At 49.2% G+C, this 25,334-nt stretch overlaps 1 protein-coding gene across 1 annotated transcript in view; it reads left to right on the top strand.

Annotated features, from left to right (window-relative positions):
• Window positions 1-25,334, top strand: part of LOC137428604 (uncharacterized) — a 39,465-nt gene that overhangs the window by 8,382 nt on the left and 5,749 nt on the right. Inside the window, exon 2 of the mRNA XM_068118507.2 lies at window positions 15,133-15,195. Within this exon, the coding sequence (XP_067974608.2) occupies window positions 15,133-15,195 (63 nt within the window). The remainder of the gene's footprint in view (window positions 1-15,132; window positions 15,196-25,334) is intronic.

Here is a 25,334-nt window from a genome sequence, read left to right as displayed (position 1 = left end):
CACAAAGGGTTGCCGTGACGACCCTTCCTCGGTGTCCCTGAACCGGGCCGCCCGCTCCGCTTAGTGGAGCACGGACGTGGCCGTTCAGCGCGTGGCCCGGCGTGGATCGTGTACGGCGGTTCTTTCCAAACCGCCGTGGTTACGATCCCCGCTGGTTCCCGCGGCACACAACGCCCGGCACGAACCGAGGGCTCGCTTCAGCTACAAGTCGATCTAACCGCTATCCCGTTTAGCGTCGATGCTCCACCTGCAGGCTCACACGCATACGTGACCCCTTTCATCCTCACCGAGCTCGGTGCTCCAACGCCGCCCGTACACCCCGCGTACTTCGTTATTGCACTTGTTCTTGTTTCGCTCACAGACTTCGTCACACACCCGACCACCGCACACCTTGGCACACACTCGTCATTCGCACACCTCACCAACACACCTCTTAGCGCCCACTCCTCGGTCACATCCCCGGTGACAACCACGGGTGTGCACTCACTTGCACACCCAATCACGTGCTTTACTACTAACTCAAGTGTGCATTCCCGCACGCGCTTGACCATTCCAGGTGCGCATCCTTCCATTCCAGGTGTACATCCTCTCTCACCTGCTACAACCAACTCGTGCTCCGTGTCACTCTCACTACTTTCACCACCACATTCGGTCGCGCATTCACCCTTACTCTTGACAGCGCACTCTGTTATCATGCACTCCTCTGTTACACACCTTTCTCGCGCATCCTCTTGCGCACACTCTCCCGTTACACCCTCCGTAACACTCACCACAGGTGTGCATTCTCCCGTTACATCCCCTGTAACACTCCCCACTACGCGCTTCCATGTGCCCCCCCGCACACGCGCTACGACCAACTCACTCTCGACAGCACACTCACTCCTCGGAGCGCACTTTTTCCTCACACACCCCATAGTCGGACATCCTCGCACACCTCCTCCTTCACACTCTGTACCTGTCGCACACTTTTCCAGCGGCCTCTCCCGAACACCCGGGTCCAAACCAACCCCCAAGCCGACTGAATCTCCCCTCACACCATATACATTTCCGAGTATATCGCCACTCACCTCGGCACCTCGTCTCCGCACCTCCTTCGCCACCTGCAAACTCTTTATTTGGTTAGCAAGCACACCATCACGATTTGAGCACCAACCTTGTACATATTCCATCACTTCCTCCTTTATCTCCCTCTTAGTTTCCCTCCGTCTCTTCTTAATTTCACTCACCCCCTCTTCCACTTCCTCTAACTTTTGCTTCACCTCTTTTATTTCCCAGTGCGTCTCCTCAATTTCGTCCTCCAAGGCCACCTTGACCGTTTCTATATGCGTCCTCACCTCCCGGTCCTTCGTCTCCACTGCCTCTGTCACCTCGTCCAACCGCTTTGTCAACCCCTCATGTACCATCCGACATTCCCTCTTTGTCGCTATGAGTTCGTTCTTTATCTCCTTCTGCGCCGCCTTTAACCCCACCATTACCGCAGTGTTCTTCTCCACTTGATCCACTAATTCCCTCTGTCCCACCGTCAGCTGTTCCACCCCCCGCGTCAACTCCTCTATGCCCCCTTGTAACTTTGCCGGCCCCCTTCTCACCTCTTTCTCCATACGCTCCTCACCTCGCTTTACCTCCTCGCGTACCCCCGAGACATCCTCGCCCACACCTCGTCTTATCTCCTCCCCCATCTCCATTTCTTTAGTAGATGCCGCCCTCATCTGTTCCAATTCATTCCTCTGAGCATCCATTTTACCTTCCAACCCGATTTTCACCTCCTCTATCTGGTTCCCCATCTGTTTGATTTCCCGGGCGGATTGCTCCCCTATTTCTCGTAATTTGTCTTCCATCTTGTCTTCTAGCCCTGTTAACCCATTCTTCACCCCTTTTATCCCGTTGTCTAACCCCTCAAATTTATTGTCCAACCCCTTAAAATTATTGTCTAACCCCTCAAATTTATTGTTCAACCCATTAAAATTATTGTCTAACCCCTCAAATGTATTGTCCATACGTTCACTGGTACCCCTTGCTTTGTCCCTCATTGCCCCCAATTGCTCACTATCAGTCCTCATTCTGTTTAACATTCGCTCACCCTGAGCCCTCGTCTCGTCCCTCTGCAGGTTGAGGGACGCCTGCATTTGCACTATAAATTGCTCCATGAGGGCCTGCATTTGGACCACCCCCATTGGTGCAGCAGGCGCGGCTACCGCGCTCTCGTGCGAGGCGCCATTTTGTGCGCTTGAAACCTCGTGCGCGAGGGTGCCATCTTGCGCGCCTGAAACCCCCTCAACCACCTCCTCATTGTTCTCCTCCTCCATTTCTTCCCCCTGGTCCTGGGTTACACCTAACCCCTCTTCTAATTCCCCCACCGGCATCCCGTCGCCTTGACCATCCATGGCACGATTTTTAAATTTAGGATTTTATAAAACAAAATTTTGGGCCACTCGTAATTTGAGCGCGCGAAGCGCTTCAGGTCCGAATCCCACTCCTGACACCAAATGTTACGGAACCCAACATCGGCCTCTGTTCCCCTTATCGAGGGGGATTAATCCCCTCGTTTATGACTGACCGACGTGGTCCCTGACGCTGCCCAGCTACCTCCGGAAAGGCAGGTGCACAGCCCCGTTCGTACTGCGGACAGATGTTTAATTGCCGAGCGGTTTTAGCAACTGCGGCACGAACTATTAACAGAGACTAGACCCAATCCTTGAACGTTAGCCAAATCGTGCCACAGGTTTTCAATGTGGAAACCTCAAAGACGAACGGATGTGAAGAAGAAGAATGCAAAAGGTAGGAAATACGAATATGATTTATTACTATTATCTACACAATCAAAGAAACCAAGGAAGAAGGAAAGATAAGAAAATAAAGGCAGAAAGAGGGACGGACCAGAAGGACACAGTGCAATATTAACTTATTCTAAACAGGCTTAACTTATACCCCAGGACAAGACACACAGAACAAACTCACGTACACAAAAGGATGGAATGGCAGGAATGGGTGGAGGGATGAGAAGGTTCAGGTCCGTGCAAACGGCAGGGCTGGAGGTGACAGCTCCGACTCCTCGCACTCTGGTTTACAGAACGGGCGACAGGGAGATCCGAAGACCGCGGCACGTCGAGGTTCGCGTGCCCGCCCTGGTTGGTCTTCAGGGTGCTGGTTGGTATCGCGAGCAGGGCGTGCCGATTCTTATTCGCTTTCCTCTCCAGAGCTCACTCTCTCCTCCTCAACTGAACTCTTACGCACTTCCACTCTGCTGCTTCCCCTCCACTGGGCTCAACTCCACTCTCGGTGGACTGCTCTTCCTCCACTGAACTTTCAACAACAACCACCGGTGGACTTCTTACGCACTTCTCTCTCCAACGCATCTGCCGCGAAAAGGCTTCACGTGCGCTTTTATATCGCCTGGGGCGATCAAGCCGCCGGCCTCCAGGACACGCCTACCGGGCCGCTCACTGCAGTGCTGGTTGGCTGGCTCGGGCTCTTTTTCTCCACCCCTGATGACGATGGGCGACCACGCCCTTCTTCTCCGAGTTTACCTCGTGGCTAATGGAGTCTTGCGGCGAAAACCGCAACCCCAAAGCAGCAGCAGCGAATGCAGTTGGCAATAGCTGACAAAAGGGGAATTGGAAGGGAATCTACTTCATTTGAATTCGGTGCAATGCAGTGTTAACTTGTGGGAACAGAGCCTTAACCTACATAGAATAAGGAGATAACTGTATAGAAGGATATATGATTGGCTAAGTGATTGTATATGGAATAACTACGGGAACGACCTTTGACCTTTATACACAACAAATGGAGGAAGGAGGGTGATATTTTACAACAATTAAACACAATTCTCATATCCATAACAATATATATATACTGAAACGCAAAAGAAACTTACCACCTTTGAAACCTTTAAATATCAACAATAACGCTGCGTGTAGTAAATGTGTGAACTTATTTGTGGACAATAGTGTCCTATCTGTCAGACAAAATGGTCACGGATGGTCACTTGAACCTTGAATGGTCACTTCATAGCATAGCTGTTGAACAGCCGTTTTGACTGTCAGTGATTAGCCAAGGGTTACGGGATAATTTTAATGAGCTGCACGTGATGTCTTGATATTGGCTTTAAAAAGGCCAGTGCAAAATGGGCATTTTGACCGAAAAACTTGACCATTTTGACCAACTTCAAAAAGACCGAAAACGCAAAAGAAACTTACCACCTTTGAAACCTTTAAATATCAACAATAACACTGCGTGTAGTAAATGTGTGAACTTATTTGTGGACAATAGTGTCCTTACTGTCAGACAAAACGGTCACGGATGGTCACTTGAACCTTCAATGGTCACTTCATAGCACAGCTGTTGAACAGCCGTTTTGACTGTCAGTGATTAGCCAAGGGGTACGGGATGATTTTAAAGAGCTGCACGTGATGTCTTGATATTGGCTTTAAAAATGCCAGTGCAAAATGGGCATTTCAATCAACATGCCACGATTGTCAAGGGATCAACGGCAGCGTGCCCTGGGCATGCTGCAAGGCGGACTGAGCTACCGTGAGGTGCCACGGCGCCTTGGCTGTTCACACCAGACGATATCGGCCCTGGTGGACAGAGACACCCTCCACAACTCTGCAGATGACAGACCTCGATCAGGGAGGCCAAGAGTCACCACTGCAAGGCAGGACAGGCAGATGGTCCGAAGTCACCTGCGGGATCGATTCCGTCCAGCATCCCGCACTGCGGCAGAAACTCCGGGGCGTGCAAACCCACGGATCTCCAATGATACTGCACGAAGACGACTGCATGACTATGGCCTGACTGCCAGAAGACCATACAGATGCCCCGTGATGACGGCTGCCCATCGCCGCAACCGACAGAGATGGTGCCAGCAGCATCAGCGGTGGACCTTGGCACAGTGGAACGAGGTCGCTTTCAGCGATGAGTCAAGGTTCTGTGTGGACAGTCCTGATGGGCGTGAGCGTGTCTGGAGAAGAACTGGCGAGCGATATGCCGATTGTTGCGTGTGTCAAGCCAACAGGTGGGGTGGCCCAAGTGTGATGGTGTGGGCCGCCATATCAGGCCGGTACAGGACGCCACTGGTGGTTGTGGATGGGAATCTTAACGCCCAGCGGTATGTGGATAACATCCTGCGACATCATCTGCTGCCATTCCTGCTAGACCACCCAGAACTGAGAACCTTTCAGCATGACAATGCTCGTCCCCATGCTGCTCGCTTTACCACTGCATTTCTCCAAGGCGAGAACATCAACACCATGCAGTGGCCTGCGCTCTCCCCTGACCTGAATCCCATAGAGCACCTGTGGGATGAGCTTGGGAGACGCGTAGTTGGCAGGGCCAAGACACGGGCAGAGCTGCTTCAGACATTGAGGACTGAGTGGGACAGAATCCAGCAGCAATCCATCCAAAGACTGGTAGGCAGTATACGCCGATGATGCACTGCCTGTATCCAAAACAATGGTGGCCACACACGCTATTGAAAGGGGACTGACATTGCACCCTGTGCTGTTCTGTACTGTAGAACAAACTGATGAGATGGTGTATCTTGGTCAAAAACTTGACATGTCATCAATAAAATGCCAATGTTTCAATTAGCAATTGATGGTTTGTTTTATTTTGAACTGTGACAATTTTATTACATTTCAAACAAGTGGTAAGTTTCTTTTGCGTTTTTGGTCTTTTTGAAGTTGGTCAAAATGGTCAAAATGGTAAAAAATTTCGGTCAAAATGCCCATTTTGCACTGGCCTTTTTAAAGCCAATATCAAGACATCACGTGCAGCTCATTAAAATCATCCCATACCCCTTGGCTAATCACTGACAGTCAAAACGGCTGTTCAACAGCTGTGCTATGAAGTGACCATTGAAGGTTCAAGTGACCATCCGTGACCGTTTTGTCTGACAGTGAGGACACTATTGTCCGCAAATAAGTTCACAGATTTACTACACGCAGTGTTATTGTTGATATTTAAAGGTTTCAAAAGTGGTAAGTTTCTTTTGCGTTTCAGTATATATATATATATATATATATATATATATATATGTATATATATATATATATATATATATATATATATATATATATATATATATCTATAATTCCAGCAATCTCTGTGTGTGTGTGTGTGTGTGTGTGTGTGTGTCTGTGTGTGTGTGTGTGTGTGTCTGTGTGTGTGTTTGTTTGTCTGTGACCGCTGTTTCTCGACAACCACGGGTCCGATATACTTGAAACTTGCCAGGTATATTGCTGGGGACCCGAGGATGTGCCTTTTCAAGGTTTTAAATTAATCGCAGAAGTAGTTACCGAGCTATGTCCAAAAAACGATTCAACCAATCAGAGAGCAGCGAGCTATCGCGTGTGCCGAACGTGGCGAACACACTCTGCCTCGGACGGCACATTTGAGAGCGTATTCATTTATTTCACGTTGGCAAACTATGTTGCCGCTATGTTGGCGTTAAACGATGTTTTAAAACTAATTAAAACCATTTCATGTAAATAGAGGGGGGGGGGGATTGTCACTGTACTCGCAAGCCGTTCGCCGTTCGCTTTGGCGTTGCGAATGGACCAAAACATTTCATGAACCAAACCATTTCATGTAAAGCGTTCGCCGTTCGCTTTGGCGTTGCGAATGGACCAAAACATTTCATGAACCAAACCATTTCATGTAAATAGAGGGGGGGGATATAATTTTAGATATCTATCTATAATTCCAGTAATCTCTGTGTGTATGTTTGTTTGTATGTTTGTATGTTTGTATGTTTGTATGTTTGTCTGTGACCGCTGTTTCTCGACAACTACCGGTCCGATATACTTGAAACTTGCCAGGTATATTGCTGGGGACCCGAGGATGTGCCTTTTCAAGGTTTTAAATTAATCGCAGAAGTAGTTACCGAGCTATGTCCAAAAAACGATTCAACCAATCAGAGAGCAGCGAGCTATCACGTGTGCCGAACGTGGCGAACAGACTCTGCCTCGGATGGCACATTTGAGAGCGTATTCATTTATTTCCCGTCGGCAAACTATGTTGCCGTTAAACTATGTTTCAAAAACTAATTAAAACTAATTTGCGATTCATCGTATTCATCGCTTCACATTTGCGACAGTGAAGACTTCACTTCCGGCAGCCAATCACAGAACGCGTTGTTGCGAGCCCGAGAGCCTGCGCCATTACGGTTCGTAATTCGATTTCTTCCGGAGAAAATAATAATTTCTCGATTTCTTATGCGCATTATTTCTCCCAATTCAGTCAGAGCGAAGAGCGTTGTTTTTTTTGTTTACGGGCGTACGGGCGGGGTAGAGCGTACGGGTAGCGTTTTTTTTTTTTTTGGGCAAGGAACGGGATGTGCCTTTTCAAGGTTTGAAATTAATCGGACAAGTAGTTACCGAGCTATGGCGATTTAGCCGTTCGCCGTTCGCTTTGGCGTTGCGAATGGACCAAACCATTTCATGTAAATAGAGGGGGGGGGTTCTGTGGTCGTTGCGAATGGACCAAACCATTTGATGTAAATAGAGGGGGGGGATTGTCACCGTACTCGCAAGCCGTTCGCTTTGCCTTTGGCTTTGCGAATGGACCAAACCATTCCATGTAAATAGAGGGGGGGGATATAATTTTAGATATATATATAGTACGGGCATGCCCTAGTATATATAGTACGGGCATGCCCTAGTATCTATAATTCCAGCAATCTCTGTGTGTGTGTGTGTGTGTGTGTGTGTGTGTGTGTGTGTGTGTGTGTGTGTGTGTGTGTGTGTGTGTGTGTGTGTGTGTGTGTGTGTGTGTGTGTGTGTCTGTGTGTGTGTTTGTTTGTCTGTGACCGCTGTTTCTCGACAACCACGGGTCCGATATACTTTAAACTTGCCAGGTATATTGCTGGGGACCCGAGGATGTGCCTTTTCAAGGTTTCATATTAATCGGACAAGTAGTTACCGAGCTATGTCCAAAAAACGATTCAACCAATCAGAGAGCAGCGAGCTATCACGTGTGCCGAACGTGCCGAACAGACTCTGCCTCGGACGGCACATTTGAGAGCGTATTCATTTACTTCACGTTGGCAAACTATGTTGGCGTTAAACTATGTTTTAAAACTAATTAAAACTAATTTGCGATTCATCGTAACTGCGATTTGCGACCTTCCGGACAGTGAAGACTTCACTTCCGGCAGCCAATCACAGAACGAGCCGAGCCGAGCGCGTGCGCCATTACGGTTCGTAATTCGATTTCTTCCGGAGAAAATAATAATTTCTCGATTTCTTATGCGCATTATTTCTCCCAATTCAGTCAGAGCGAAGGGCGGAAGCGAAGAGCGTTGTTTTTTTTGTTTACGGGCGTACGGGCGTACGGGCGGGGTAGAGCGTACGGGTAGCGTTTTTTTTTTTTTTTGGCAAGGAACGGGCACCCACGTACGGGCATGCCCTAGTATCTATAATTCCAGTAATCTCTGTGTGTATGTCTGTATGTATGTCTGTGACCGCTGTTTCTCGACAACCACGGGTCCGATATACTTGAAACTTGCCAGGTATATTGCTGGGGACCCGAGGATGTGCCTTTTCAAGGTTTCATATTAATCGGACAAGTAGTTACCGAGCTATGTCCAAAAAACGATTCGACCAATCAGAGAGCAGCGAGCTATCACGTGTGCCGAACGTGGCGAACAGACTCTGCCTCGGACGGCACATTTGAGAGCGTATTCATTTATTTCCCGTCGGCAAACTATGTTGGCGCTATGTTGGCGTTAAACTATGTTTTAAAACTAATTAAAACTAATTTGCGATTCTTTCGCTTTGCGATGCGATTTGTGCACGCTATGGCGATTTCTTTACCAAACTCCGCAAGCCGTTCGCTTTGGACCAAACCATTTCATGTAAATAGAGGGGAGGGATTGTCACCGTACTCGCAAGCCGTTCGCTTTGGACCAAACCATTTCATGTAAATAGAGGGGGGGGGGGATTGTCACCGTACTCGCAAGCCGTTCGCTTTGGACCAAACCATTTCATGTAAATAGAGGGGGGGGGGATTGTCACCGTACTCGCAAGCCGTTCGCTTTGGCTTTGCGAATGGACCAAACCATTTCATGTAAATAGAGGGGGGGGATATAATTTTAGATATATATATAGTACGGGCATGCCCTAGTATATATAAATAATAAGAAAGTTGGCTGGTGTATCTACCAACTCGTGTTGTACTAATGTGAGACATATATATATATATATATATATATATATATATATATATATATATACATACGTACCAGCTCTACGTAACATGCACTCATTCTTCTCGACCATTTTGAAAACACGGGAATTTTATCTTTAGTTCTGCAGATAATTTGCACTTTTGTTTTGGCCTTGTAGAGAAGAAAACCAAACAAATGTATGCTGTACGGACTCAGAAAAGACACTGAGTGAGCACGCCACTGAACCCTCTCTCTGTGATGTTGGACAAAAAGTGAACGCTTGATGTTCGAACACGTCCATTATGACATGACAAAGTAGTACAGACTTGTTCATCTGACCAAGCTGTCCTGGTCCAAACATCACATAACCACATTTTATCACCGTAAGAACAACAACAACAACAACAACAACATGCATTTTAAGGCCATTTTCCCTGCTGGAGCGGGGGTTAGCCTTGCGGTCCCCATGACAATCTTCTCCATTTTGCCCTATTTTCTGCATCTCTCCTTGTTAACCCCCTTGCCCACATTTCTTCTTCCACCATCTTTCGCCAAGTCTTTCTCGGTCTTCCCCGTCCTCTACTTCCTTCTACATTAATTTCAATCACTCTTCTCAACCAGTCACTTTCATCCTTCCTCAACTCATGACCAAACCATCTCAACCTGTTCCTCTTCACAGCATCAATCACAGGCAATATTCCCATCATCTTTCGCAATTCATCATTTGTCTTCCTCTCTCTCAACGATACTCCGCACATCCATCGAACCATTCGCATTTCCACCCTTTCCAGCCTTCGTTGCTGCTCTACGTTCATTACCCATGTCTCGCTCCCATAAATCATAACACTTCTCACACATGCAGCATACACCTTTCCCTTCAGCTTCAGCGACACTCTCCTCCTCATCAGCACGCCACTCAGTTCCCGAAACGTCTTCCATGCACATCTCACTCGAGCAACTGTTGCCGAGTCTGATCCACCTTCTCCATTCAGCATGTCTCCGAGGTAGCAAAATGTTTTCACACCTTCCAGCTTCACGCCGTCTCCAAGATCCAACTCAACATTTCCTCCATCTGCAGCTCCCTCTGTGCACACCTTACATTTGAATGTAGCTGTCACACTGGTAAATGACCCTCTCAGACCACTACATTTTTGATGAACCCACTCAGCGCACATAGTACATTGAATGGAGTTCACTCCGACACCCTTCCTGCACACAGCACATGGCCACTTCCCAGTTCTTTCCACCTCACCACATGCTTTACCACTTGCCATCACCTTCGTCTTTCCGATATTCACCTTCAGACCTTTTGTCTCCATACATTCCTGCCACTTGTTCATCTTTTCCTTCAGTCCATCCATACTTTCCGCAATCAACACCAGATCATCTGCATACAACAACTCCCACGGTAAACCCTCCTTTACGTTCTGAGCCAGCACCTCCATCACAGCTACAAATAGTAGTGGACTTAGTACCGACCCCTGATGCACTCCCACCTTCACCTCAAACTCACCACTGTTCCCATCCTTCGTCCTTACAGCTGTGCGCGCTCTTTTGTACATTGCCATCACTACTCTGATCAACCATTCCTCCACTCCTAACTTCCTCAATGCCCATGTCAATACTTTGCGTGGAACCCTATCGAATGTACCGTAAGAAAATGTACAAAAACAGTTAAACCATTTAAAGAAGGTAAAAAGTATCCCAAATCTTAAAATTTATTTATTTGAAAATACAAAATCAAAAAGAACCGGCAAAACCCGGACATTTGGAAATATTGAAAAAAACCCGGCCGGACGGAGATTTAAAGACCGAAAAGGAGAACATGTCCGGTGAAAACCTTAGTACCCGTTTGGCTGTCTGATCACAGGCTCCATTGCCTCCAATGCCCACGTGGGCAGGGATCCATCACAGGCAGGGGCGTCGAGAGGTGGGGGGGGGGGGGGGGTCAGGGGGGGTCGCTACCTCGGGGCCCAGGGTCCGTTGAGGGGCCCGCGCTTTTCCTGCAATTTTTTTTAAACTGTACAGTGAAACCCCTCACTGGGTCATCCTCATTTCCTCATCGTCGCATTTAAACCCAGAAGCTGATTTTGCTTTCCTTGCTGTCTTTCTGGCCCGAAGCAAAACAACATTTACCGCTGTTAATGGGACAGTTTCAACCTTTACAGAAAATGGTTATTAACCAGAAATGTGCGTTACAAAGAAATGGGTTTGTATCCTCTTTGTCCAAAAACAAATTATTCACCATATTCTCACGTATTTTTTTGCCAATCTTATGGAGAAATAATGTTCAACAGTGCACCTCATAACACCATCTCCCCTTGATGGTGCAGATCTCCCACTGAATGGGGTTCAACACCCCCAGCCCTCTCCCCCCAAATCGCTATCTTTCTTCCCCAGCCCCCACGTCTCAAATTGCTATCTTCCCTCCTGAAGCCGTGAAGAGGCTACTAAGGGTTGGCGTCAGGAAGGGCATCCGGCCATAAAAACATTGCCTCAAACAGGAAATCATGATTGTCATGGGGCCCGCAAGGCTAACCCCCACTTTAGCGGGGAAAAATGGCCTTAAAACGATCATTCATTCATTCCTCCTGAAGTGCCCGCCTCCCCCCAAAATCGGTTTCTCTTCTCCCTCAGCCCCTGGCCCCCCAAATTGCTCTCTCCCCTCCCTCCAATGCCTACCCCCCCCCTCCCCCCCCCCCCCCCCCCCCCACCATCGCTATCTCCCCTCCCTCAAACCTCACCCCCCATGTCGCTATCTCCCCTCCCATGGTACTCACCATAAGTCGCCCCCATTATGTATCTGCAAAGTTTGAGCCCCGACAATGTTCCCTTCTCAAGATATACAAGATGAGGGAACGGACGGACAGACAGACTAATAGGAACATGGAGTGGGATAATAATGAAAGATCCTTGTGTTTGTATCTGATTTATCACGTGGGAGATATTTCAACAAACGTCAGCAACATCTTCCTCCTCATGCTTATGCGGTACAAGGTTGTGAGGAAGCATCATTGGCTGATGTCGCTGCTGTGCCACTGATGCAGTGCCCCCTGTAGGTTGAAATGCATTTGTTCAGGGTTCTGGCGATAGCTCGCCTCCTCTTCACATGTAACAACATATCCCGGAATGTTGATAAAGAAATCTTTGGTTTGTGGCGAATCTGCGACTTGGAATTGTGGAGTAAAAGGAGTTTCCGATATCGTTTGAGCGGAGCAGAGGATCTTCACTCGGACATTGTTGTTCGACTGTCTTGGACTGTGTGGGACTGTACTGTACTACACTGTACTGTATTATTTACTGTGTGCGATGAAACGAGATCTCTCCGGTGAGGAACACAAAGTGAACCTTCCGGGATCCACGAGGTTCTCCGATGGAAGGAACCTGCTCGGTCCAGGGAGGATCTCCCGCGCGTAAGGAGTTTGGATCCGGTACGTGACGTGCTTGTTCACGTGCGGGGTCTTCTTCTTCTTTTGATATTTAATGGCGTTTTCAGAGCCACGCGTCTCTAGATATGCCACGTTCCTAAACACCGACTGAACTCAGCAAGTATGGGGGATTTTATGTTGTTTGTCCCGTTTCTTTACTTAATTTTAAAACCTATTTACTGGGTCGAGAGTGCTTTTGGCTTAATTGACAAAGTGTATCCGGTATACCTGACTAGAAGATCCCTATTTTTTGGGCAGTGTGGAAAAGCCGCCATGTGGGTTCCCCGTACTGAGGGCATTGCGTGAAGAGATTTTTGTATTCCAAACCCTCGGGAGCCTTCCACCGCTCACAGATCCCCGTCAGGTGACACCATATCCAATGTAAATAGGAGATTAGAGCGCAATGTCCGAGTTTGAGCCTATAAAGGATTGCCTGGTCTCTTCAGGGGAGTCGAGGAAAGGAGACCGAGGACTCGACAAAAGGGTGCACCTCATAACACCATCTCCCCTTGATGTTGCAGGTCTCCCACTGAATGAGGTTACCCTATTTGAGTTGAAAAAAAAAGAGGACACAGAGGACAAATATATATTATAAAACAGGAGTGTCTGTCTGTCTGTCTGTCTGGCCCAAAACTACTCCCTCAGTTTTGGGGCTAGCCCTGCCAAACCTTCTGTGGAACGTTTTGGGGTCCCAGCAGATGTAAGGTCGGTAGCAGGTTTCATAAATTCCTCAATAAAATTAAGATTTTGAAATTGGCTTGATGCGGACCTGCTCCCGAATCAGGAAGTGAATAGATGACGACAATCGCCTGCTTTGATAATATCTCGATACAATCATGATTTAACACAGTATTTTGTTATAGTATTAGTGTATGATTGGAGTGATGCTGTTTGGAATGAAAATAGAGATATTGAGTTTAAATGAATGAGGAAATGACCTGAGTGTTTCTACTTTCTAACCGTGACATTTGCGGATTCACCATATGCAGATTCGCCATTGACTGGGGATAGAACCATGCAGACGGGGTACGTTTTTTGCCCAATTTTGCATGGCACGGGTACCTCGCTAGTAGATAAATAAAAGAGTGGGCTGGTGTATCTGTATCTACCAACTCATGGTGTATTAATGTGTTATATACACACAATGTGTACTGCATGTCGTCTACATTGAGTATCTATAAATAAGAACAAGTGTTATGGCCTCAAAAATCAATGTTATAATTATTTAAATTTCAATGTACCTCATCACATGCAGTGACTTTCACCAGTCCTTCAATTTTGCTAATGAGGATGATGAGCTGTCTTCTCAAACTGCTTTCTTGTGCTTATCCGAGTCCACAAGAGATTGTAAATAAATGAATAACACCTTTATTTCCCACAGAGACATACGTACCAGCTATACGTAACAAGCACTCAGGTTCCCATTCTTCTCGACCACTTTGAAAACACGGGAATTTTGTGTTTAGTTCTGCAGAGAATATACGCTTTCGTTTGAGCCTTGTAAAGCAAAAAAAAATCAAACAAAGCTCAGCATTTAGAGGTTAAAGCACGGACAACTTTACTGACTTCAGAGAGATGGGTGATGTTGGAAGATGGTGCTGCCGGTATGGAGTGCCCCGGAAGTTACGGCAATCTCTCCAAGATACCCCTACTGTGTTTATACGCATGTCTGGTGTTTCATTTTTGTCTACAAATCCGCTGAAGCTGAAGGGTTCACACGTACGAATTAATGAAAGAACGTGGCAGAATTGCCTCCTCCCCTGGATTTCTCCAGGCATGACCCCAATGTCGATGCAAACGTGTGCGGCTGGATGGGCGTCCGTTTACAGGTATCTCACCAGTGGCCAAACTTCCAAGCAGCCAAAAAAAAGTTGGGGGGCATTCACACAGTCCTCCAACATAGCTGCTTTATGTTCTGCCAAGGTTTCATTCTCAATTGGCTGCCCATGTAGTATGGACTTCTCAAGAAAGCATCTGCCACCAGCAATGCATCTGCCGATCTCCGAAGATCTCAGGAAAAGACCCAGCAAAACATCCCGAGAAGAGGCTTCTGATACTTTACCCTGAGATGGGTGAAAACACACAGGACATTGGATGCAGCTCCCTTAGCTGAAATGTGGTGGGCATGTGACCAGTGAGAACAGTCGTTTGGACGAGCCACCAGGCACAATGTTCCAATGCAAAGTGGACTGCGACCCCCAGTACAATGGGAGTGGATGGTTACCCGCCGACTGTGCGCTGCTATGAGAGCTGCAAGGATCAACACTCAGCATACATTGATAAAATTGACATATACTCGGAGCCGGACATGGTTCCAAAGATCTATTCTTTTCTGCACTTCGTTAAAATGAGAGAGGGTACCCCCAGCAGATTGGAGAACACCCACCTCACCCACAAGGGTAGAGACCTGTTCCCCCACTTTTGGTCGGATTTACAAATCTGATGTGTGTTTGTAAGTTGTGTTACAGGTGCTTATTAAATCTTAGAACTTGAAAAATATAAAGTTCAGTTTTAATGTGATGTGTTTCTTTTCAGATTTGATTGTGAAAGTGAAGGTGGAATCCGAGTCTGAGGATGATTCAATGTCTCAAGAGAAAGGTCTGAACCACAACAACATTCTGCAGTTACTGACAGTCATGTGTGCAAGTACATTGTGCAGCAGGTTGTGAGAGATGCTGTTGGACTTGTCTTTAGGCCACAGGCCACACCACAGAGTGACTTCAGGCCATGTTATTGATGCACATTGAAGCTCGATATATATATATATATATATATTGTTGCGAATATGGAATTTGGCCTCCATATCCGCTTGTAAATATTCCCCTATTTTCTCCAATACTCCCCAACTTTCCCCAATCCCCCATTCCCTAGTCCCATTGCATGTAAATAACAATCAGTAGAGCCGACCTTCCCCTTATTCCCCCATTAAATGTCGTGCCCAGGTCCACCGCACCACACGTAGACAACTTTCGGACATCTTCCTAGTTATTCTTAGTCTATGTCAGTTAAGGCCTCGTCTCCATTAATTATGACTCTTCGTTGCACCAGAATGTGATTATATGGCATCAGTAGTGAGTTTAGGACCTTTCCCATACCTCCTTCCATCTTCTTCCCCAACAATTACAACAACAACAGAGGAGATGGCGGCGGCGCGGGGGAGGATGCGTCCTCACACCGGCTCGATTAGCGCCATTGACCACGCGCTCCACGGGGTTACCACGGAGGGGCTGGCTGTCAGCTCCTCCTCAAGGGCGGAGCCTGGTAACCCCCCGCACCCAATCAGAAGGGCGGACCGATTCCATCTGGGGCGGCGCTAGCGAGCCGAGGGCGTGTCACTCCCCGCCGGATATACGCGGCCACGTAGCGGACGTGACGTCAGATGCGCCCCCAGCTGGAGAAAGAAGGACCTGCGAGCGCTGAAACAGATGCGCCTGAGTTTGGAGAGGCCTGAGAAAGACCCGCCTGAGAAAGAACGTCACCTCTGAGCGCTGCGACGAGACCTCCCCGCATCTCTGGACCGAACCGTGTTGATCCTGCCCCGAGCCCAGGTGCACCTGGAGCCATCGCTACCTTGCCTTTCCTAGCCATCAATCCCCGTGTGAGTCAGCTTTGTCCCGTTTATCTGTCGTCTGTTGGGAATAATATAAGATTGTGTCTAAGTGCTTGTCTTTCTATGTTGTACCTCTCGTCCCTGTAATCTGACCTTCCGTAACGAATATAATCTCCTCCGGAGGTCTTGAGAACCGTATCCCTGGTGTCGTCATTTTATAACCCAGCCGGGTGTCTTCTTTTCCTTATTGAGCCAGCGTGGCGCGGCTTCGTCAACGTTCGAGTACAATCGGGTAATTTGTGCGGACACGACGGCCATTCCGCTCGGCCCACCTTAACATCAAAGTCGTGTCTGTAACAATTGGTTGTCAGGAGTTGGATTCGAACCTGGGACTAAATTTATTTAGCCCAAATTTTGGACACCAATTGTGTTAGTACTGTAACAATTGGTGTCGAGGAGTGAGATTCGGACCCGGGACTAAATTAGTTAGGCCCAAATTTTGGGAGGGAAAATCGGTTCTGAGCGCGTACTGCGCTCGACAAAATCGAGCCGGAGCGCGGTCCCGCGGTTACTGCGCTCGCCGAAATTATAACGAAAAAAAAATAAAAAAATTTGGATTTGTTTTACGAAACTCGAATTTTGCAAGTCGCGCTATGGCGGATCAAGACGGCTGGGGTCCGGTAGCGGAGAGTGAAGCAGGGTCGGTCCAGGACCAAATTGAGGGACATGAGGGACATGAGGAGAGCGAAACAGCGAGGGTAGCAGGCACGCAAAATGGCGCCTCGCAAGAGCGCGCGGTAGCCGAGCCCGCTGTATCAACGGGCTTTAACATGCAGCCGATTGACATACAGGCCCTCATTGCGCAGCTACAGGCAGCTGTACAGATGAGTATGGGGAGCCAAATCGAGCGATTGGGTGAGCGATTGGAGGGCCAAATGGGGGTAATGGGGAACCGGATGGATGCTCAGGGTGAGCAATTGTGGGTAATGAGGGACGAAGCGAGGGGTACCAGTGAGGGATTAGACAATAATTTTAAGGGATTAGACATGAAATTTGGGAAATTAGACGATAGATTAGGGGAAATACAGGAGGGGTTAACGGGGGTAGAAAACAGAATGGCCGCTCAAGAGAATCAAATGGAAGGGATGCAAAAGGGGTTAGAGGGGGTAGAAAATAGAATGGCTGCCCAGGAGAATCAGATAGAGGGAGTGAAAAATGGGTTAGAGGGGTTAGAAAACAGTATGGAAGGCAAATTGAGGGACATGAGGGACCAAGCGGAAAGGGAAGTTAAACAAATGGAGCAGCAGATAGAGGGGGTCAGAATGGGGGTAGAAACCAAACTGGATGCTCACAGGGAGGAAATGGAGCAGATGAGGGTGGCATCTGGGCAGGAGATGCAAGTGATGGGAGAGGAGATCAGAAGAGGAGTGAGTGAGGAGGTCGGAGGAGTGCGCGAGGAGGTGAGGCACTGTAAGGAGCACATGGAGAAGGAGGTGAGAAAGGGGACTGTAAAGTTACAAGGGGGCATAGAGGACCTGACGCAGGAGGTGGAGCAGCTGACGGTGGGACAGACGGAGTTAGTGGAGCAGGTTCAAAGGAACACTGCGGTATTAGGAGGGTTGAAAGCGACACGGAAAGAAGTGGAAGAGGGGGTGAGCGAAATTAAGAAGCGACGGAGAGGGGATAACAAAGAGATAAAAGAGGAGATAAAAGAATTGGTCCAAAGTCTGTGTTTGGATCGTGATGATGTGCTCATTAACCGGATGAGGGATTCGCAGGTGATGGAGGAGAAGCGAAGAGGAAGAGGACCCGGTGTAAGTGGTGACCAATATGGTCGTGCGTATGATGCGCCAGGGGATTTAATAAGCTTGGGGGTCGAGATAGACCCGGGTGTTCGTGAGAGGCCGTTGGTGAAGTGTGCGACAGGTCTGGTGTGCGAAAATGGAGGTGTGCAAGAAAGTCCGACTCTGGGGTGTGTGAGGAAAAAGTGCGTGTCAAGGAGTGAGTGTGCTGGCGAGAGTGAGTCGGTCGTAGCGCGTGTGCGAGGGAGCACATGGAAGCGTGGTGTGGTGAGTGTTACAGAGGGTGTGACGGGAGAGTGTGCGCAGGAGTGTGCGCGAGAAAGGTGTGTGACGGACAGGTGCATGAGGAAAGAGTGCGCTGTCAGAAGTAAGGAAGAGTGTCCACCTGTGGTGAGTGTTACAGAGGGTGTGACGGGAGAGTGTGCGCAGGAGTGTGCGCGAGAAAGGTGTGTGACGGACAGGTGCATGAGGAAAGAGTGCGCTGTCAGAAGTAAGGAAGAGTGTCCACCTGTGGTGAGTGTTACAGAGGGTGTAACGGGAGAGTGTGCGCGAGAAAGGTGTGTGACGGACAGGTGCACGAGGAAAGAGTGCGCTGTCAAGAGTAAGGGTGAGTGCGCTGTCAGGAATGGAGGTGAAAGTAGTGAGAGTGACATGGAGCGTGAGTTAGTTGTGACAGGTGAGCGAGGATGTACACCTGGGATGGAAGGATGCGCACCTGGAATGGTAGAGCGTGAGTGGGAATGCACGCTGGAGTTGGTGGTGAGGCACGTGGTTGGGTGTGCGAATGAGAGCACACCTGTGATTGTCACAGAGGAGGTGACCGAGGAGGGGGCGCGAAGCGGTGTATTGGTGAGGTGTGCGAGCAACGAATGTGTGCCAAAGTGTTCGGTGGTCAGGTGTGTGACCAAGGCTGTGAGTGGAATGGGTGTACCTGGGTGTGTAAGGAAGGGTACGAGGAGCATGGGCACAGCTGGATGTGTGAGCAAGGAACGGGCTTCGGGGTGTAAGCATGCAGGTGAAGCATCGACATTAAACGGGTTAGAGGTTAGGTCGACTTTTAGCCGAATCGGGCCCTCGGTGCGTGCCGGGCCTCGCTTTGAACGGCCGCGTCCGTGCTCCACTAGGCGGAGCGGGCGGCTGGATAGGAAGGGTCGTCATGGCGACCACGTTTTGTTGAGACGTGCCGGCAGGTCGAGATCGGGACATTGGATGGCTCCACGCCGAGGTGATGCGTGGGATCTCGGCCCGGGTAAGCCCCCGTCCCTGCACCGAGTGCCGGACGCATCCAGCCGCTGGCACAAAACAACCAGCATCCATTGCTTGGCTTTACGAAGCCGGGCTTTGGACAGGGATTGGCGCACCGAGAGGTATTAGTGAGTCGACTGGGTGATGAGGTTAGTGTTTTGGACCCAAAATTGGAGAAAAACAAAATTTGATGATTGGCAAGGGATTGGCAGTAGTGATTGGCAGATGATGGGCAGTGATTGGCAAATTTTTGATTTATTGAAATTTGATGTGCAAAATTGGTAGTGAGAGACCCCCGATGTGGTGGGATGGCAAATCCACCATCCCTCACAGGTGGGGGCAAAGGAGCAATAGCTTATGGGGTGTATGGCAGTGAAAACTAGCCCGGGTGGGTTAGGTTATATTGATAGGGCCCTAGAAGATGACATTAGGTGACGTTAAGATTAGTTAGTGACTGATACCTGTAGTGGGGACGCAGGTAGATTAGTATGGATGATAATGACGTGGGAGCGCAATAGTTTAAAGGGACGACTGGGAAGCGCAAGTTTCAGAAGGGAGTAGTTAGCTGAGATGATGCCGTGTGTGTGAGGATGGAACAGGTGTGATTGCACAGGTGTGCAATTGGACAGGTGTGTGGAGCAGTGTATGAGTAGTGAGTGTGTGGATCAGCGCGAATGCGCTTGGGGAGAGAAGGGTGCAGGTGGCACCAAGTGTGAGAGCACAGGTGTGCAAGTACAGGTGTGTGGAGAGAGTTGGAGTAAGTGGTACGGAGTGGTGTGCATGGTGCGAAGGAGTGGATGGGGGAAGAGTGGACCCCTTTCACGAGTACCCGGGGCGGGTAGTGTAAGTGTTAGGTAGAGGGTATAGGTAAATTGTGGTTGGATATTGGCATTTGTGGTGCGGTTGCAGAATGGTGTTGTGGATGGGTGCATTAGTGTTGTGGAAATGGCTGGGCGTGTAGCCTGTTAGTGTGTGTAGTTGGTTGGGCACTCCACCACTGTGAGGATGTCGGCCAGGTGAGGCCGCAGGTGGGCTCTGGGAGCCGGTAGTTGTGAGTGGGTGCCTGAGGATCCCGGGTGTGGATCGGGTAGCCCAGTGCCAGAGAGGGCACCGAGTGGGGAGAGCGCCAGAGGGCCTGCCCCAGGTAGTTAGGTTAGGGTAAGGAGCAGGTAAGCTCGGAGGCAACCGCAGTGGTGGAGGTGTGCAGGTGGGTAGACCCACTGGGAGAGGTACACGCCACAGCCCAGAAATTGTGCGAGGGCACCGGGAGATGAATCGGGGGAGTGAGACCCCAGATTGAAAAGCACCACAGTTTGGCCAATGGGAATTGGTTTTTAGAACCCATAGTGTAAGAGGGCCAATGGTTTGGCCGGAGAAAGACCCCGGGTAGTGTAAAGTTGTTAAAGTCATTTAGGAAATAGTTAGGATTGAAGAACCTGTCGCACCATACGCAGCCACTTACCTGTGGTGATGATGATGACTCCACACCTGTGTTTTCTTTGTTTTGTTGCAGAAAAAGAAATTGCTGTGTGGATTGTGAGACGCATCACGACGTGGATGAGACATTGGGGTGATTCCATCTCTCCCTCCCTAGGAGGGACTGATGATGAATTGGTAATGGCAAATTTTGATGTGCAGTTGGAGATGGCAAATTTTGATGAGAGTTGAAAATGGCAAATTTGATTGGTTAGGAGGGAGAGAAGACGAATTTGGTTTATGGGAGGAACGGGGAAGACAGTAGGGATGTTTGTTGATTTGTAAAGTAGATGTTTATGAGTGGTGTTGTGTTGTGTGGATACAGTAAGGGGTAAGGGAGGGGCCATGTAGGTTACCTGGTGGGGGGGGGGCGTACGATAGGAACGTACCTGTCTCACCTGGTTCCCATGTGCCCCCAGTGTGCATTACCTTATATTGCGTGCACTTTTGCGCCCTTACCACCTTACTCACTTGTCTGCTTCTTTTGTCTCCCGCCTCCGAGGATCTGGCTTTGGGGTAGAGAGAGAGGAGAGAGAGGTGCTGGCTACGCAGTTGTGGGCCTGCACTTTCGCTGTTGGCTGCCTGGATCGATACACCATATGGACCGCAATGTTTGTGGCCACCCACAATGGACCGCAGTTCGTTTGCGGCCAAGCACCACCCGTTGATGGACCTATGGGTCAACGTGGCACCTATGCCATACAGGTGAACCACTAATAGTTAACACCACTGAAGGCCACACGAAGAGCAAGAGACACCTGCAGGGTTAGGGGTTGTCGAATTTATTTTTATTCCAATGAACAATGGTGACTGCACCGATTGGTGGTGGGGTGGTGCTTGTGATGCTCGGGAAGGGTGCTCTGCACGTTATTAAAGGCCGTCGGCCACAGAGCACTCGTGGGTTGGTGTATCGATGTTGGCAAGCGCGCTCTCTCTATGCATAACATCTGCATGTGTTCCTCCAAAAACAGGTCCTGGATCGTAGTGTAAATAGCAGCGTAGTCTTGTAAATAATGCTCCCTACCGGCTGTATGTTTAGTTTGAGAATTCTTTCCGGATTCGGTTATCCTGTGGGTGTGTTTCTGTGAGGAGAAGGGTGCAACGTCGCAGGGGGACATATTTACTCATTCGTGAATATCTGTAAAACTGTCGCACTCAGGGTAGAGTTAATAGTAGAGGGAACTACATTGCGTGCCACACTAAAGTAGGTAAAAATTTATCGGGTCGGGACGCCCCGAGGGTAGAGAAGGGTGCAATGTTGCGAATATGGAATTTGGCCTCCATATCCGCTTGTAAATATTCCCCTATTTTCTCCAATACTCCCCAACTTTCCCCAATCCCCCATTCCCTAGTCCCATTGCATGTAAATAACAATCAGTAGAGCCGACCTTCCCCTTATTCCCCCATTAAATGTCGTGCCCAGGTCCACCGCACCACACGTAGACAACTTTCGGACATCTTCCTAGTTATTCTTAGTCTATGTCAGTTAAGGCCTCGTCTCCATTAATTATGACTCTTCGTTGCACCAGAATGTGATTATATGGCATCAGTAGTGAGTTTAGGACCTTTCCCATACCTCCTTCCATCTTCTTCCCCAACAATTACAACAACAACAGAGGAGATGGCGGCGGCGCGGGGGAGGATGCGTCCTCACACCGGCTCGATTAGCGCCATTGACCACGCGCTCCACGGGGTTACCACGGAGGGGCTGGCTGTCAGCTCCTCCTCAAGGGCGGAGCCTGGTAACCCCCCGCACCCAATCAGAAGGGCGGACCGATTCCATCTGGGGCGGCGCTAGCGAGCCGAGGGCGTGTCACTCCCCGCCGGATATACGCGGCCACGTAGCGGACGTGACGTCAGATGCGCCCCCAGCTGGAGAAAGAAGGACCTGCGAGCGCTGAAACAGATGCGCCTGAGTTTGGAGAGGCCTGAGAAAGACCCGCCTGAGAAAGAACGTCACCTCTGAGCGCTGCGACGAGACCTCCCCGCATCTCTGGACCGAACCGTGTTGATCCTGCCCCGAGCCCAGGTGCACCTGGAGCCATCGCTACCTTGCCTTTCCTAGCCATCAATCCCCGTGTGAGTCAGCTTTGTCCCGTTTATCTGTCGTCTGTTGGGAATAATATAAGATTGTGTCTAAGTGCTTGTCTTTCTATGTTGTACCTCTCGTCCCTGTAATCTGACCTTCCGAAACGAATATAATCTCCTCCGGAGGTCTTGAGAACCGTATCCCTGGTGTCGTCATTTTATAACCCAGCCGGGTGTCTTCTTTTCCTTATTGAGCCAGCGTGGCGCGGCTTCGTCAACGTTCGAGTACAATCGGGTAATTTGTGCGGACACGACGGCCATTCCGCTCGGCCCACCTTAACATCAAAGTCGTGTCTGTAACAATATATATATATATATATATATATATATATATTGTTGCGGATCTCTCCGTCGGCCTTTTTCCCCTTAAGAAGGGGGGGGGGGTCAATCCCCTTGTCCGCGACTGACCGACGTGAGTCCTGGGGGTCCCAACGCTCCTCCCGGTTGGGAGCAGCCAGGGTATTTGGTCTACATAAAGTCCCAAGGACCTGAGTGCCACTCCTGACCGCGAGCAGGGGAGGGACTCCCGCTCGAACCCCGGTTTTAGATGTTATAATTGCCGAGCGGTGTTAGCAACACGACGTTTGAGCCATTACCAAAGACTAAACCCGATCCTGAAACATTGGCCAAAATCACGCCACAGGTATTCAATGAGGGAAAAGACAAGGATGAAACGGATGTGAAGAAGAAGAAGAAGACAAAAGTAGGAAGAACAAATATGATATTTTATTACTACTATTTACAAGTCCAAAGAAACCAAGGAGGAGGAAGGATAATAAAATAAAGACAGAAAGGATGGAGGAACCAGAAGGACACAGAGCAATTTCTAGCTTACACTAAACAGTCTTACTTAACCCCAGGACAAGACAAAAGACAGACTACGGTCAGACTCACACGAATGGATGGATGAGGCCAGGCACGGATGACTGGAAGGGGAGGAAGGTTCGGCTGGACACGGGAGGACGGCCGGGCCGGGAGTGAGCAGCCGCCGCCCTTCCTCAAAAGCAACGCTGCCGTCAACGCTCAAGCTGCGGTGGTCAAGGCTCCACGCTGCTGCTCCGCACACTGGTACCACCGTACACCACAACACAGTGAACCACCATTTGGAAAGAAACTTGAAAGCCTCGTTGCCGCTCCTCTTCCACTGGGCTCAACTCCACTCTCGGTGGACTGCTCTTCCTCCACTGATGGACCTGAACTCAACTGGTGGACTGCGGTATTCAACAATTCCCTGACGCATCTGCCGTGGGGGCGTTGCGTGACGGGTTCTTCTCCTTCTTTTCAGTCCCTCCCAACTTCCTTTTATAAGGCGCCTGGTGATCAAGCCGCCGGCCTTTTTGAAACGCCCATCGGTGAGCTCGCCTCGGCCTGGATTGGTCGCGAGGGCTCACCGATTCCGCCCCCTTGATGAGGCGTTGGCAAAGCCACGCCTTGTTCCTGGCGCTTGGTTGACTCCTCCCACCTTCTTCTCCAAACCGACCGCGTGCTCAATGGAGGCAATTTCAGTTGGTAAGTGCGGTTGGCAATGGTGATGCCACTAACCCCATCCAAAGTTACTGGCACTTTGAAGATGCCATGGGGGCATCGGAGGGACCTATCTTATTTCATCTGATGCAATGCAGAGTCAATTAATGGGAAACACAGCCTTAAACTACATAGAATAAGGAGATAACTATTTAGAAGGGTATGATTTGCTACGTGTATGTATATGGATTAACTAGGAGGACGACCTATTACCTTTACACACGGAGGGTGATATTCACAACACGATTCATGACACTTATAACAATAAAAAAAACACAGGATTCTCAAATCCACAACAATATATATATATATATATATATATATATATATAGTTACGATTTTCCGCCGCCCTTCCTACCCTTACCAAGGGGAGATTAAGCCCCTTATTCTTTCTGGGCTGGCGTAACCGAGACTTGAAACGCCTCTTCCGGGCAAACGCAAGGTAGGGTTTCGGGACCAAGTCTCGCACGTACCTAAATACCTGCGCTGCCACAGAAGCGGGGAACCAAGCCTCGCACGAGCCACGTGTAATTTGAGTACACCGAGCGGATTGCGTACCATGTGGTCCGTGCAGTTTTCTAGTATTGGAACCCGATTCGAGCGGTTCTATTCGTACCATGCTTGGTCAATGATGGAAGGGACGAGACGGTCGAATAAAAGGAATAACACAATTTAATTATTATTTACACTTATGTACAAGTCGGTAGAAAGCAGACACAGAGCAGAACTTAATCAGTCTTATAATAACCCAGACACGGGCCCGATCACACTCACACAGGGGAATTGCAGGTAGAATGGTGTCCACGCGCTGCCTTGGTCGTCCAGGAACGACGGCCCGGCATGCTCTCCATGGTCCCAGCACGTCCCGTGAAGATGGCAAGCAGGTGGTGGAAAGGAATCCTCGCAGCGCGTCTCTCGAACAAAAGGCAGCAGATGAGGCCGGAAGGTGGGAAGGAATGTACGCGTCTCTCGGCGGCTTCCCACAGCACGTCGAGTTACCAGCGCGCTATCACTCACGTAACCCAATGCAATAGAGGCTCAGCCTCAAGCTC

Source organism: Myxine glutinosa, chromosome 5, assembly GCF_964187855.1.
Source record: "Myxine glutinosa chromosome 5, kmMyxGlut1.1, whole genome shotgun sequence".
Taxonomy (NCBI): Eukaryota; Metazoa; Chordata; class Myxini; order Myxiniformes; family Myxinidae; genus Myxine; species Myxine glutinosa.
Note: the sequence above shows the minus strand (reverse complement) of the source record. Positions and strands in the feature narration are given on the sequence as shown.